Source organism: Garra rufa, chromosome 8 (genome assembly GCF_049309525.1).
Source record: "Garra rufa chromosome 8, GarRuf1.0, whole genome shotgun sequence".
Classification (NCBI taxonomy): domain Eukaryota; kingdom Metazoa; phylum Chordata; class Actinopteri; order Cypriniformes; family Cyprinidae; genus Garra; species Garra rufa.
Window position 1 is genome coordinate 33,776,694 of NC_133368.1, and position 14,238 is coordinate 33,790,931.

At 35.0% G+C, this 14,238-nt stretch overlaps 1 protein-coding gene across 1 annotated transcript in view; it reads left to right on the forward strand.

Moving 5' to 3' along the window:
* The window catches only part of adcy5 (adenylate cyclase 5), a 181,790-nt gene extending 173,308 nt beyond the window's left edge, over positions 1-8,482 (forward strand). The window contains exons 16-21 of the mRNA XM_073845493.1: positions 130-150; positions 368-500; positions 877-1,140; positions 2,389-2,593; positions 2,808-2,932; positions 5,058-8,482. Coding sequence (XP_073701594.1) covers positions 130-150; positions 368-500; positions 877-1,140; positions 2,389-2,593; positions 2,808-2,932; positions 5,058-5,186 — 877 coding nt within the window. The 3' untranslated portion in view covers positions 5,187-8,482. The remainder of the gene's footprint in view (positions 1-129; positions 151-367; positions 501-876; positions 1,141-2,388; positions 2,594-2,807; positions 2,933-5,057) is intronic.
* The last annotated feature ends 5,756 nt before the right edge of the window (positions 8,483-14,238 follow it).

Below are 14,238 nucleotides of genomic sequence, written 5' to 3' on the forward strand. Positions count from 1 at the left end.
TCCTGTGCTAATGAATCCTCTGTTGAATGTTTACTTGCTGATTTTTCTTATCAGTTCTACTTTATCCTGAAGATAAAGTCTGCTGTGCTCTATCCTTCTGATACATTTGCTCTTTCTTTGTCTTCACAGAGAGTATATTAATGGAACAAGGTAAGATAAAATCAATGAAAACGAAACTCTGATCTCAAAGAAATGCCAGTGGAACTATGGAAATAGCTGTCACTACATGCTGTACACACCTTGTAGCCTGATAGTGTTGTGATATGATATTAATCATGTTAAAAGATTAACGTATATTTGATTTGAACGCTTTTGATCATCATGCTGTCTCCTTTTAGTGTGAAATTGTTGACTCTCTGTGTTGTAGCTGTGTGACAGACACACGGGTTCCTCTAAAGATCATGACTCCGGTCGTCATCACAGTTTTTGTGCTGGCGCTCTACCTTCATGCACAGCAGGTGGAGTCTACAGCCAGACTAGACTTTCTCTGGAAGTTACAGGTGTGTTTGCAGATGTTTTCAAATAGATAAAGGGATAGTTCACCCAAAAATGAAAATTCTGTCATTAATTACTCTCATGTTGTTCCAAAATGGTAAGACCTTCGTTCATCTTCAAAACACAAATGTAGATATTTTTAATGAAATCCGAGAGCTATCTGAACCCTGCATAGACAGCAATGCAACAACAACACATTCAAGGCCTAGAAAGGTAGTAAGGATGTCAATAAAACAGTCCATCAGTGGTTCAACCTTAATTTTATGAGGCTACAAGTATACTTTTTATGCGCAAAGAAAACAAAAAGCAGCGTTTATCAAGTTGTTTGCTCTACTTTTCTGTTATTTGTAGCATAATCCTCTGTTTTTGTTGTATCCGTAGGCCACAGAGGAGAAGGAGGAGATGGAAGAACTTCAGGCCTACAACCGTCGGCTTCTCCACAACATCTTGCCCAAAGATGTGGCCGCACACTTTCTGGCCCGCGAGCGGCGGAATGACGAGCTGTATTATCAGTCGTGCGAATGTGTGGCTGTCATGTTTGCTTCTATCAGCAACTTCTCTGAGTTCTACGTGGAACTGGAGGCCAATAATGAAGGTGTGGAGTGCTTGAGACTACTCAACGAGATCATCGCTGATTTTGATGAGGTATGGCAACTTCTGACAAACCTTAGAACTGGTGTGATGCTTTTAAGCTACTTTTGAGTGAGATACAGTACAATCGACTAACTTTCTTGCGTTTCATTTTCTAAACTTTGTTTGCAAAAGCTGCAGTTGGTGTTAAAAAGACTATCAATCATGAAAAATTATTTTAAAAAAGTAATTATTTTAAAGTCATCTATATTTAAAAGCATTTTTCATAAATATATACACTACCAGTCAAAAGTTTTTGAACAGTAATATTTTTAATGTTTTTTTTAAAGAAGTCTCTTCTGCTCACCAAGCCTGCATTTATTTGATCCAATGTACAGTAAAAAAAATAATATTTTTACTATTTAAAATAACTGTTTTCTATTTAAATATATTTAAAAATGTAATTTATTCCTGTGATTTCAATACTGAATTTTTAGCATCATGACTTCAGTCACATGATCCTTCAGAAATTATTCTAATATTCTGATTCACTGCTCAAAAAACATTTATTATTATGTTGAATCTGAGTAGATTTTTTTTCAGGTTTCTTTGATGAATAGAAAGTTCAAAAGAACAGCACTGATCTGAAACAGAAATATTTTGTACCATTATAAATGTCTTTATCATCACGTTTTTTCAATGTAAAGCATTTTTGCTAAATAAAAGTATCAATTTCTTTTAAAAAGTATAATTTCTTTACCAAAAAAAAAATACTGATGATAATAATAATAATAATAATAATAATAATAAATGTTTCTTGAACAGCAAATCAGCATTTTAGAATGGTTTCTGAAATTCTGAATTTCCGAAAAGTTTGTTTTGATCACAGGAATAAATTACATTTTAAAGTATATTCAAATAGAAAACAGTTATTTTAAATAGTAAAAATATTTCCAAATTTTACAGTTTTTGCTGTACTTTGGATCAAATAAATGCAGGCTTAGTGAGAGAAAGATACTTGATACTCTTACTGTTTAAAAACTTTTGACTGGTAGTGTGAGTGTGTTTATTAATTTGTTTTTATTTATTAGTATTCGTTAATAAATGGAAAACAGTCTTTATTTTTAAACTATATTTATACTGTATTTTAGTTCTTGCATTAAAAAATTTTTATTCACTTTGCAACAGTTTTCAAATTAAACCTGTGTGAAACCTGGATCTTCACATCTTTCTAAACCGATTGTTCTTAGAAATGTAGAAGTTTAATACCTTCTCATTTATAGATGAAAGTCATCATTTCGCCTCATTTCACTTTTCTTGCAGATCATTAGTGAGGATCAGTTTCGTCAACTAGAAAAGATCAAAACCATTGGTAGCACCTACATGGCCGCGTCTGGGCTTAATGACTCCACTTATGATAAAGCAGGAAAGTCGCACATTCGCGCTCTAGCCGACTATGCTATGCGCCTCATGGACCAGATGAAGTACATCAATGAGCACTCTTTCAATAACTTCAAAATGAAGATCGGTAAGGATTTGGCTTAGCCACTCTTAAAGTAGTAGTACAATTTCACCAGCTGCCAAATCTGTAATTATCATTTGTGTCATTTTATGGTCCCTTTACCTTTTCAAAAAGGCTTTCTGTAGCATTTAAACATCCTGTCAGACAAAAACATATACTTTACTGTTGGAAAATGAAAAGCTTATTGTCACGAGAGCTCATAAATTACCTTGTACTGTAGGTCTCAATATAGGTCCCGTCGTGGCTGGTGTCATTGGGGCTCGTAAACCGCAATATGACATATGGGGGAATACTGTGAATGTAGCCAGCCGTATGGACAGCACTGGGGTACCTGAGAGAATACAGGTGAGATGCATTCTTGATCTCTGTGAATGTCCAGATCAAATCACATTTATTATAAGTAATATAAACTTTTAATCTCATACAGTTTTTTAGAATGAAATTCGAATGCATATATTAACTGTATACAGTGCCTTGCGAAAGTATTCATACCCTTATCTTGGACAGTTGAATTTTGTCTCAGGAGCATATTGCTTGTAGATGTTACTACACTTCAAGTGAAGTTAACCTGTGGCAAATTTAATTGAATGTGGTCTGTTGAAACCAGACACTGCTCATTACCTGCAGAGTACTATTCCAAAAGTAAAGTGTGCTGGTAGCAGTTTCATGCTGTGGGGCTGTTTTTCAGTGGCAGGGACTGGGAGACTCGTCAGAGTAGAAGAAAAGCTCAGTGCACCTAAATATTAAGATAGCCTTAATGAAAACCCAGTCTAAAGCATTCAGTACCTCAGACTGAACAGAAGGTTCACCTTCCAACAGGACAATGACCCTAAGCACACAGCAAGAGTGGCTTATAGACATTGATTGGCTTGAACCCAATCAAACATTTTTTGGAGAAACCTGAAAATGTCTGCCACCCCCCATCCAAGCTGACAGAGCTTGAGCGGTAAAGAGGTGAGGCGAAGAATGGCAGATAATTGACAAATGTTGATGTGCAAATCTTGTTGCATCATACCCAAAAAGACTTGAGGCTGTAAAGGTGCTTTAGAGTAAGTACTGAGTTAAGGGTATGAATACTTATGAAATGTACTTATTTCATTTTTTTATTTTTAAAAAATGTATGAAGTTGTGACAGTTTTGTTTTTGCTTTTGCATTATAGTGCATGGAGTGTAGATTGATGTGGTAAAAAAGTAGTTTAAAACCGTTTAACAAAAGGCAGCATCATAAAACGTGAAATAAAGGAATGAAGGGGTATGAATACTTTTACAAGGCACTATGTATCTGCTTTAATGTAGTTCTCAAATGTCAAATGTTTGTAATGACAAAAATAAGTATACAAATGTATTATTTAACTTGCAGTCTGCAAAAGAATTGTAAAAAAATAATGTCTTAAAGGGATAGTTTGCCCAAAAATGAAAATGACCCCATTATTAACTCACCCTCAAGCCATCCTAGGTGTGTATGACTTTCTTCTTTCAGACGAATACAATCTATTTTCTAGTAAAAATGTCCTGGCTCTTGCAAGCTTTATAATGGCAGAATAAGATTTTGAAGTCCAATAAAAGTGCATCCATCCATAATTAAAAGTACTCCACATGGGTCGGGGTGGTTAAAAAAAAGGCCTTCTGAAGTGAATCAATCCGTTTTTGTAAAAAACAAAAAACAAAACCATATTTACAACTTTATAAACCGTAATCACGAGAGAGGGGCGTTCCAGTGGATGATGTAGGATGCAGAGGCATAGCATAGCATGAACTCTGGTGAGAATATGCTAGTCTCACAAGAACCAAGTTTTGTTTACAGCAAAGCAAAACCAGTCTCCTCTTGGCTTATATCGAAATCCTTCTACATGTTTCTTACAAATCCTTGTTTTGTGCTTCTAATTCATGACTGTTTTTTTGTTTTCCTTTCCTTTGTCACTTCCGCATCCATGGCTGCGTTCGCCTATGTCCTACGTCATCTAGTGGAATGCCACTCTCTCGTGAATGCGCGTATGACACTTAGCAGAAGGTAAAGATTACGGTTCATAAAGTATTAAATATGGATATTTTGCTCACAAAAACCCTTCGATTCACTTCAGAAGGCCTCCGCTGAAGCCGTGTAGAGACATCCTTTTTATAATGGATGGATGCAACTTTATTGGAATTAAATCTAAACCCCATTCACTGCCATTATAAAGCTTGGAGGAGAAAGTCATGTACACCCAGAATGGCTTAAGGGTGAGTAAATCATGGGGTCATTTTCATTTTGGTGAACTTTCCCTTGAAGAATCATTAAAAAATGTGAAAATCAAATGCACATATTTTGTGAGGAAGTGTGAAGTTCTTGAGCAAAACAGGCACAATTAAAATCAGCACCCCAAGATGAATAAAAAAAACAAGCATTGGATTTAATTTAGAAAATAGACCAGTACATCTGTCAATTCTGCATCATAAATACTCATGTGCTTTTGATTTCTCTCTGTATCAGGTCACAACTGACCTCTACCAGGTTCTCAGCTCGTATAACTACACACTGGAGTTCAGAGGCGTTGTGAAAGTCAAAGGCAAAGGAGAAATGACAACCTACTTCCTAAATGGCGGACCCAACAGCAGTTAACACCCAGCGTCTTACATTCAGAACATTTTTGAGATGATATGAGTAGAAGACGCTGTGGGCCGAGCCTGCCAGGCTGTTGACGGGCATCATCCTGGACCAATCACAATAGGGATTTGTTCGGAAACAGGCCTCTGCCAGTCTAAAAGCGGCCTCTTTGCACACTGAGACTTCCTATAGGATTAACAGAGGGCTTTGTCCTCTTTATTTAAGGCATGGAAGAGCTCAGAAAGATGGTTCATTCTCAGAGACCAAAGAAACAAAGGAATCTCAAGGCATACAAAGCAGTTCTCCCGGTCTTATATTTCTTTTATTGCCAAGAGAGGACAGATGAACTGCAATCTCTGCACCTGGCTTTGGCTCTCTCAGGTGTGGCTGGACTGCGATCTTACTCCACCGACTGGTCCTGGTGGCTTCAAAACAAAACTGCATGAAGCACTGAAGCCAATATACCTGTAAAACACATGTTTTATGTGTATATGATTCGTCAGTGTATGTAAAGAGTTCTGTTCATACGGTCCTGTTGCGTTCAACACTGTCTAGGTGATATCACAGTAGATACTGAGCTAATATATGGTAGAAGGCCATAGTGAGCACAGCAGCTCTATAAACCCTTTATGGTTTCCTGAACTTTGCTGCAGCGACTGTGGTTGTTACTGGTAAGGGAGCTAGCGCTGACAGTGTTACCCCTGAGCGATCTAGAGTTGAGAATAAAGGCCCGTTCACACCGCAGACGACTTGAAACGACCCAAAGTCATTCATTTTCAGTGTTGGAATTTGCCCAGGTACAACAATGCAACACATTTAAAGTGTAGTCGAGAATTGCTTTGACTAAATTTTGTCTTCTCTAATCATGTGCAGGGACAGTATTTAAGAACAATGCATATGACAATTAAGTGTATATGGACTCAAATAGCCCAGCTTTTTGCCATATTGACAAAGAGAAGAAACTGATTCTCATTCAATAAAAACGAGATTGAACAAGCAACCAATAGTACGGTGGATAGTGACATGCAAGTCGCTGGCGGCATGAATAGGGCATGTGGCTGTCTGCTCCAAACACAAATTTACATTCACAAAACCAGACACTTGTATACACCTAAGACACTTTTAAGAACAGAGAACCGTCAAATATGGCTGTTTTTGTATTTTTAGCATTTTATATTTTGACTCCAAAAGCCAAAATGTCAAAGCTATTTTAGATTATATATTTTATATATTAATATATTATAATGATGTCTATAAACATATAAATATATATATATATACTTAACGGAATGCTACAACCCTCCACATTTGAACAGAAAGGAAAGGTTTTTAAGTGTAAATTATCAGTCACCCTTTTTTGTCGCTGCATCCATTTGGATAAAATCAGCAGCTAGCCTTGTAACCAAGTAAGCAAAATATGTTTGGCCTTTCTCCAAAAAGGGTTTCTGTATCCTGTCAAGTACACTACAATGTAATTGTTAGTAGAAAATGGATTTGCAGGAGGCGAAATGGCAATTGAGTGTTTCAGAACAGCCACAGTCGTTTAAAGCTTGGCAAACACATCTGCAAATATTGATTTTAGCCTTGCGTTTATGGTGCGTGGGACAACGAGTTTGGATGATTCCGTTATGCCACAAATCTTCACCATTTTTGCACTGCAGCTCGACCAGCATTTCTTTCTCTCTCAGTTTAGTCTGATGGTATGACCCAATGAATGTCCATTTTCTCCAATGAGGCCTTTGTATGTGAAGAATTGGAGTGTGTACACAAACATTTAGGGTACAAGTGACATCTTTTTGTTTGCTTTACCATTCAGATAAGATTATAATATAATGTGTTGAAAAAATCTGCATTTTCTCGAAACAAACTATATTTGGTCCTGTTCTAGTTTCTCAAAACTTGGACCCAGCTGGGCTTCCACAGTACTTAGGTCTTTATTTTCCTCCTTTAAAAACAAAACAAAACAAAAAAAACATTAGTGCCATTTTCTTGCCATTGATTTTAAAATAAAGCTCTGGTTGAATGTTTTTGTATTTCATGTCATCACTCCAAATGTGTATGGCCTTTTCATTCTAAACGAAGCAGTTGCCATATGAGCTCCTATTAAAGGAACACTCCTTTTTATCTGGAAATAGGCTAATTCTTCAAATCCCCCCCGAGTTAATAAGTTGAGTTTTACCGTTTTAAAATCCATTCAGCCGTTCTCCTGTTCTGCCAATATCAATTTTAGCATAGCTTAGCATAGATCATTGAATCCTATTAGACCAATAGCATCGTGTTCAAAAATGACCAATGAGTTTCGATATTTGTCGCATTTAAAACTTGACTCTTCTGTAGTTATATTGTGTACTAATACCTGCAAAAAATGTAAAGCTGTGATTTTCTAGGCCGATAAGATTAGGAACTACACTCCCATTCTGGTGTAATAGTCAAGGAAGTTTGCTGCTGTAATATGGACGCAGCAGGCGCAGTAATATCACGCAGCACGTGTGCAAATGCTAACCTAGTTGGGAACTAATTTCAGGCACTGCGTGATATTACTGCGCCTGCTGCGTCCATATTACGGCAGCAAACTTCCTTGACTATTACGCCGGAATGGGAGTGTAGTTCCTAATCTTATCGGCCTAGAAAATCGCAGCTTTACATTTTCCGCCGGTCTTAGTACACCATATGACTACAGAAGAGTCAAGTTTTAAATAGGACAAATATTGAAACTCGTTGGTCATTTTTGAGCGCAATGCTATTGGTTTAATAGGATTCAATGATCTATGCTAAACTATGCTAAAAGTGATATCGCCAGAACAGGAAAACAGCTGAATGGATTCAAAACGGTAAAACTCAACTTATTAACTCGGGGGGAGTCGGAGAATGAGCCTATTTCCAAAAAAGTGGAGTGTTCCTTTAAGTTAAAGGTGAAGTGTGTATTTAAATGGGATTGGACACACTCCCTTTCTGCCATTGGTCGATGATTATTTAGCCACGCCCCCAAACTCACGCTATTGGTGGAGTTAGGTTTTGATGGCGCCACTGAGACAGTTTTATCGTGGCATTTCGTTTATGAATGGCAAACAAGTAACTATCTCTGGATATTTCACTGGGAGGAAAAAGTATTTAAACAATAAAACTAAACACTTCAGCTTTAATTCACTTCCTTGTGTTTGTTATCCAAAACGAAAGCACTGAGGTAAGAGATGTCAAGTAAATATCACATATTACATTCTGCTGAGTTTCATCTTGGGTTGTCTTTGCTTTCTGCCATGTCAAAACTCAATGCTGTTTTTCACATCCAAATAAACTATTATAATATTGAACTCGTTCTGAAATCATGTAGTTATGATTATTACAGTACTTGCAAAGAAGCACTGTTTTGAAATTAAACTATTTGTTCTATTCTCCACAGTATTTGGCATTTTATTTGTTTGTTTTTTTTGCTTTTGGTAATACCTGAAGAAATAGTTCTTTCAAAAATGATGCCCTCATATCATTCTCAGTCTGTATTAATTATTTTCTATGTGGAAATTTAATTGTTAGTTATAAGTCAGAGTTGCGAGATAAAATTCTGACTTTTTTCTTCCAATTCTGACCTTTTCTCAGAATTGTGAAATATAAACTCAAGTTATAAAATCCAATTTTGATGGAGGGGGAGGGGGGCACTGTGTTCTCAGAATTGCAAATTTATATCTCACAATGCTGACTTAATAACTTGTCTTATGAAGTCAGAATTCCGAGATACAAAACTCACAATTCTGAGAAAAAAAAAAACAATTTATAACTTGCAATTGCAAGTTTATATCACGCAGTTCTTTAAAAAAATTCAAATTTTCGAGTTTATATTTGGCAATTTTTACTTTTTCTTAGAATTGTGATTCGCAATTTGGAGAAAAAAGTCGTAATTGCATTTTATAAACTTGCTATTTTGAGAAAAGTTACAATTGCGAGATTAACTCGCAATTCTCTGAAAAAAGTTCAATCATGAGACATAAACTCGCAATTCTGACTTTTTTTCTCACAAATGCGAGTTTGTGTCTCGCAGTCCTGACTTTTTGTGAGATAGAAACTCGCAATTGCAAGGTATGTGTGTGTGTGTATATATATATATATATATATACCGGTATATATATATATAAGTAATAAATATTTAATTTTGAGGGGGGAGGGTGACTGTTCTCAGAATTGCAAATTTATATCTCACAATTCTGACTTAACTTGTGTTATGAAGTCAAAATTGAGAGATATAAACTTACAATTTGAAGAAAAAAAATCACAGTTGCGAGGTATAAACTAGCATTTTGGAGAAAAGCAGAATTTTGAGTTTATGCCTTGCAATTCTGACTTCAATTTTGAGTTTATATCAGGCAATTCTAAAAAAAATCATATTTTTGAGTTAATATTTGGCAGAATTGCATGCTATAAACTTGCTATTCTGAGAAAGTTGCGTGATTAACAACAATTGCAAGTTTATATCATGCGATTCTGACTTAATTTCTTCATTTGGGAATTTCACCATTCTCTTTCTAAAAATTGTGAGATATAAACTCGCAATTCTGAGAAATCAAGACATTGAGGAATTGCGAGTTGTAAAAACTTTTCTCGCTAATGCGAGTTTGTGTCTCTTGTTTATGTTTTTTCAGCAATTCTGACTATATTTCTTGCAATTCTGACAGTTAAAGGTGAAGTGTGTATTTTAAAACTACAGTCTATGATTCAAACAGGATTGGACGCGCTCCCTTTCCATTGGTCAGACAATAGTTTAGCCCCGCCCCAAACTCACACCATTGGTTAAGCCAGTGTTGCTGTGTCGGGATCTTCGGGATTCTCAAACAAGGAAGTTTTTTTTTGACGCGTTTTTTGACGGTTTTACTTTTATTGCGGGATTTCGTTTATGAATGGCTTACAAGTGTGCATCTTTGGATATTTAACTGGAAGGAGAACATATCTAAACATTAAAACCCACACACTTCAGCTTTAATTCACTTATTTTTGTTTATTATCCAAACGAAAGCACTGAGGTAAGAGATACCAAGTAACGTTAGCATATTACCTCCTGCTAAGCACTGGCATTTACTATTGCAGTGGAGCTTCATCTTGGGTTGTCTTTGCTTATCTGCCATGTCAAATCTCAATGCAATAAACTATTATAATATTAAACTCGTTCTGAAATCACGTAGTTTGCACTATTTGTATTGTTTTTCCACAGGATTTAGTATTTTATTTGGTTTTGTAGATGTTTTAGTAATATGCCTGAAGAAATACGTTAGTTATTCACTCTGTATCATTTATTTTCTCTTTGGAAATTAGTTATATCCATACTGAGGCTGTCAAGCTCAAAAAGGACAAACCACCATAAAACAGACTTGTCAGTTTTGAGTGGCCATCCATTTTAAAAACCTTAGCTATTTAAAATGTAATCGAAATTTATGTCATTATTATAATATTTGCATTTTGATTTGGGATTGTTCTTTCGCACATATATTGAATTGTGATTATTGGCCTTTTCCATATTTACGTTTCAGATGATTGTGGGACAGCTGCTGGACAGCAAGACGATTGTAAAATAAAGGTAAAGTACTGTAAGTAAACGCTACTCTCTTTTATGGCATTTTGTTACCTTTCTGACCAAAAAAAATACTAAAAAAGTATATTACGTTAAATATCCAGTGGGTGGCAGCAGTGGGCTTTCATTTTTCGCCTCTAGTAATACTTGCCTCCAACGTGTCCATGTTTCTGTATAAAATTTGTACAGCTCTCATTGTACGGAAAGGTTATAAATCATTGTACACCAGTTAGAACATTTGTCTCTTCATTTTTTTGTTTATTCAAACCATAAAACTGTTTTCAAGGCTTTCATAAACAAAATGTGTCCAGAAATGGAACAACAGAAACCCCGCAGAGCGGCTGTTTGGTCACTCAAGCATGTTATAATTCACATAATTTCAGTACACTTTCCCCACTGGCAAACCTGACCTTTTTTATCTTAAAAAATGTGCCCATGAAAACCCTTGTTTGATTGCACTTGAATTTAGTCTCTGCATGCGTCCGATCCGGTCAGTTTGCCTGAGCAAAGCTGTTTCATGAAGCATTAAAGAAAGGCCATTGTGCTGGGCGTGAGAATGGCATTTCATTGACATTAAAAACAGCCTAATGGCCAAATGGTTTGGGTTTGATCCAGCAGTCAAAAGGTTAGAAAGACCTGAAGCGAAGCACGATGTTATAAAAATCAAAGAAACAAAAACTCAAATCATTTCTCACCCTGATAATGCAGTTTTGGAAGCTTTCAACCACAAAGGAGAAAAATTGCATGGTGATTTTTCTAAGTACTTTTTTGTCAATTTGTCCCTTAAACTTTCTGTTGCAGGTTTTTCCCTCTATTATTGGCAAATCATTTTTTCCATCCATTTTTTGTTCAAATATATCAACCCTAAAAATACCTCAAAAACATGATATAAAAAGGAAATTGATTCAAATGTACTTTTGACTTGATTTTACCTCTCGTTTTCTCCACACTTTGTGGCTCAAGGCTTCTATACACAGTGGTGTGCTATGCCTCTATAAAATTAGATCAGCAGTCAACATAAGCTGGAAAAAATAACATCAATTTCACAGACGGCAGAAATATACAGACTTTCCCCCCTCACTAAGTACAAATAAGCCTAAATGAGCTGTAATTTTCGCATACACAAAAGCATTCACTGCATCACCTGGAACATTACTTTCATTAGTCACGCTCCTATAAGCCAAATGACTTCTAATAACCACAATCATCATCATCTTCATCTTCATCATCATCACTGCAGCTCTTAGGATTTGAGAATAGCAACAGGTTTATAAATTGGGCGAGCCTCTTAACACATTCAGTGACTTAGAAGCATGAAAGAAACTGAAGTAAATAAAAAAGTGTCTCATCTCAATAGTGACAGCTACACTTGAAAAATTACTGTAGAAAAAAATACATGATACAAACTCACAATTATGACTTTTTTTTCTCAGAATTGCGAGATAAATTCACAATGCAGATTTTCTTTCTCGGAACTGCATGATCGAAACTCAGAATTGTGAGAAATAAGTCTGAATTGTAAGGAAATACAATTCTGACTTTTTTCTCGCAAATGCGAATTTGCGTATCACAATTCTGACTTTTTTCTTGTAATTGCGAGTTTATATATTGTAATTCTGGCTTTTTTTCCCCCAGAATTGTGTGATACAAACTTGCAATTATGACTTTTTTTCTCAGAATTGCATGATATAAACTTACAATTGTGAGTTATGAAGTCAGAATTGTGAGATATAAACTTACAATGTTAACATTTTGTTAGAATTACATGATATAAACTCACAATTGCAAGTAATAAAATCAGAATTGCAAGATAAATTCACAATGCAGATTTTTTTTTTCTCGGAATTGCATGATCGAAACTCAGAATTGTGAGAAATAAAATCTGAATTGACTTTTTTTCTTGCAAATGGGAATTTGCGTATCACAATTCTGACTTTTTTCATGTAATTGTGAGTTTATATATTGTAATTGTTTTTTCCCCAGAATTGCATGATATAAACTTGCAATTGTTAGTTATAAAGTTAGAATAGCAAGATATAAACTCACAATGCTGACTTTTTCGCATGATAGAAACAGAATTGTGACAAATAAAATCTGAATTGTGAGAAACTCAATTTATGATATAAACTGGCCATTGCAAGTTAGTAATCAGAATTGTGATATATCTCACAATTCTGACTTTATAACTCGCAATTGCGATGACAGTGCTGACTTTTTTCTCAGAATGGCATGATATAAACTCACAACTGCGAGTTACAAAGTCAGAATTGTGAGATATAAACTTGCAATTCTTACAAAAAAAAGTCAACATTGTAAGATATAAACTCACAATGCTGACTTTTTTGCATGATAGAAACTCAAAACTGTGAGAAATAAAATCTGAATTGTGAGAAAAACTCAATTCTGACATTTTCCTAGCAAATGCGAGAATTCTGACTTTTTTTCTTGCAATTGCGAATTTATATCTCGTAATTTATCTCTCTCGTAATTTTTTATCACAATTTATTTTTTTCAGAATTGCGTGATACAAACTCCCCATTGCGAGTTATAAATCAGAATTGTGAGAATTATATCTCACAATTCTGACTTTATAACTTGCAATTGGAAGACAGTGCTGACTTTTTTCTCAAAATTGTGTCATATAAACACACAATTGCTAGTTACAAAGTGAGAATTGAGATATAAACTTACAATGTTTACTTTTTTGTCAGAATTGCATGATATAAACTCGCAATTGTGAGTTATAGTCAGAATTGCAAGATATAAATTCACAATGCTGACTTTTTTTGCATGATAGAAACTCAGAATTGTGAGAAATAAAATGTCAGTTTTGACTTTTTTCTAGCAAATACGAATTTGCATATCACAATTCTGACTTTTTTCTTGCAATTGCGAATTTGTATCATAATTGTGACTTTTCTCACAATTTTGATATTTTTTCAGAATTGTGAGAAAAACTTGCAATTCGGACATTTTTCTCGCCAATGCAATTTTGCATATTGCAATTCAGACTTATTTTTCTTGCAATTGCAAATTTATATCTTGCAATTCTGACTTTTTTCTCCAAATTGTGTGATATAAACTTGCAATTGCGAGTTATAAAGTCAAAATTGCAAGATATAAACTCCCAATTCTGACTTTTTTTTTTTACAATAGTGGGTTTATAACATAAATTAGAGAATAAAGTCAGAATAAAGTCAAAGTGTGAGAAATAAACTCAGAATTGCGAGATATGAAGCACAATTCGGACTTTTTTCTTTGAATTTCATGATATAAACTCAAGAAATTTAGTTAGACTTGCGAGATATAAACTTGCAATTCTGACTTTTTTCTTGCAAACACGAGTGTGTATCCGAATTTTGACTTTTTTCTTGCAATTTAATTTTTTTTTCTCAGAATTGAATTTGCGAGTTATAAAGTCCCATTTTAAGGATGAAAAAAAGACTGATATGTTCTCAGAATTGCTCATTTATATCTCACAATTCTGACATAACTTTCAATTGTGTTATAAAG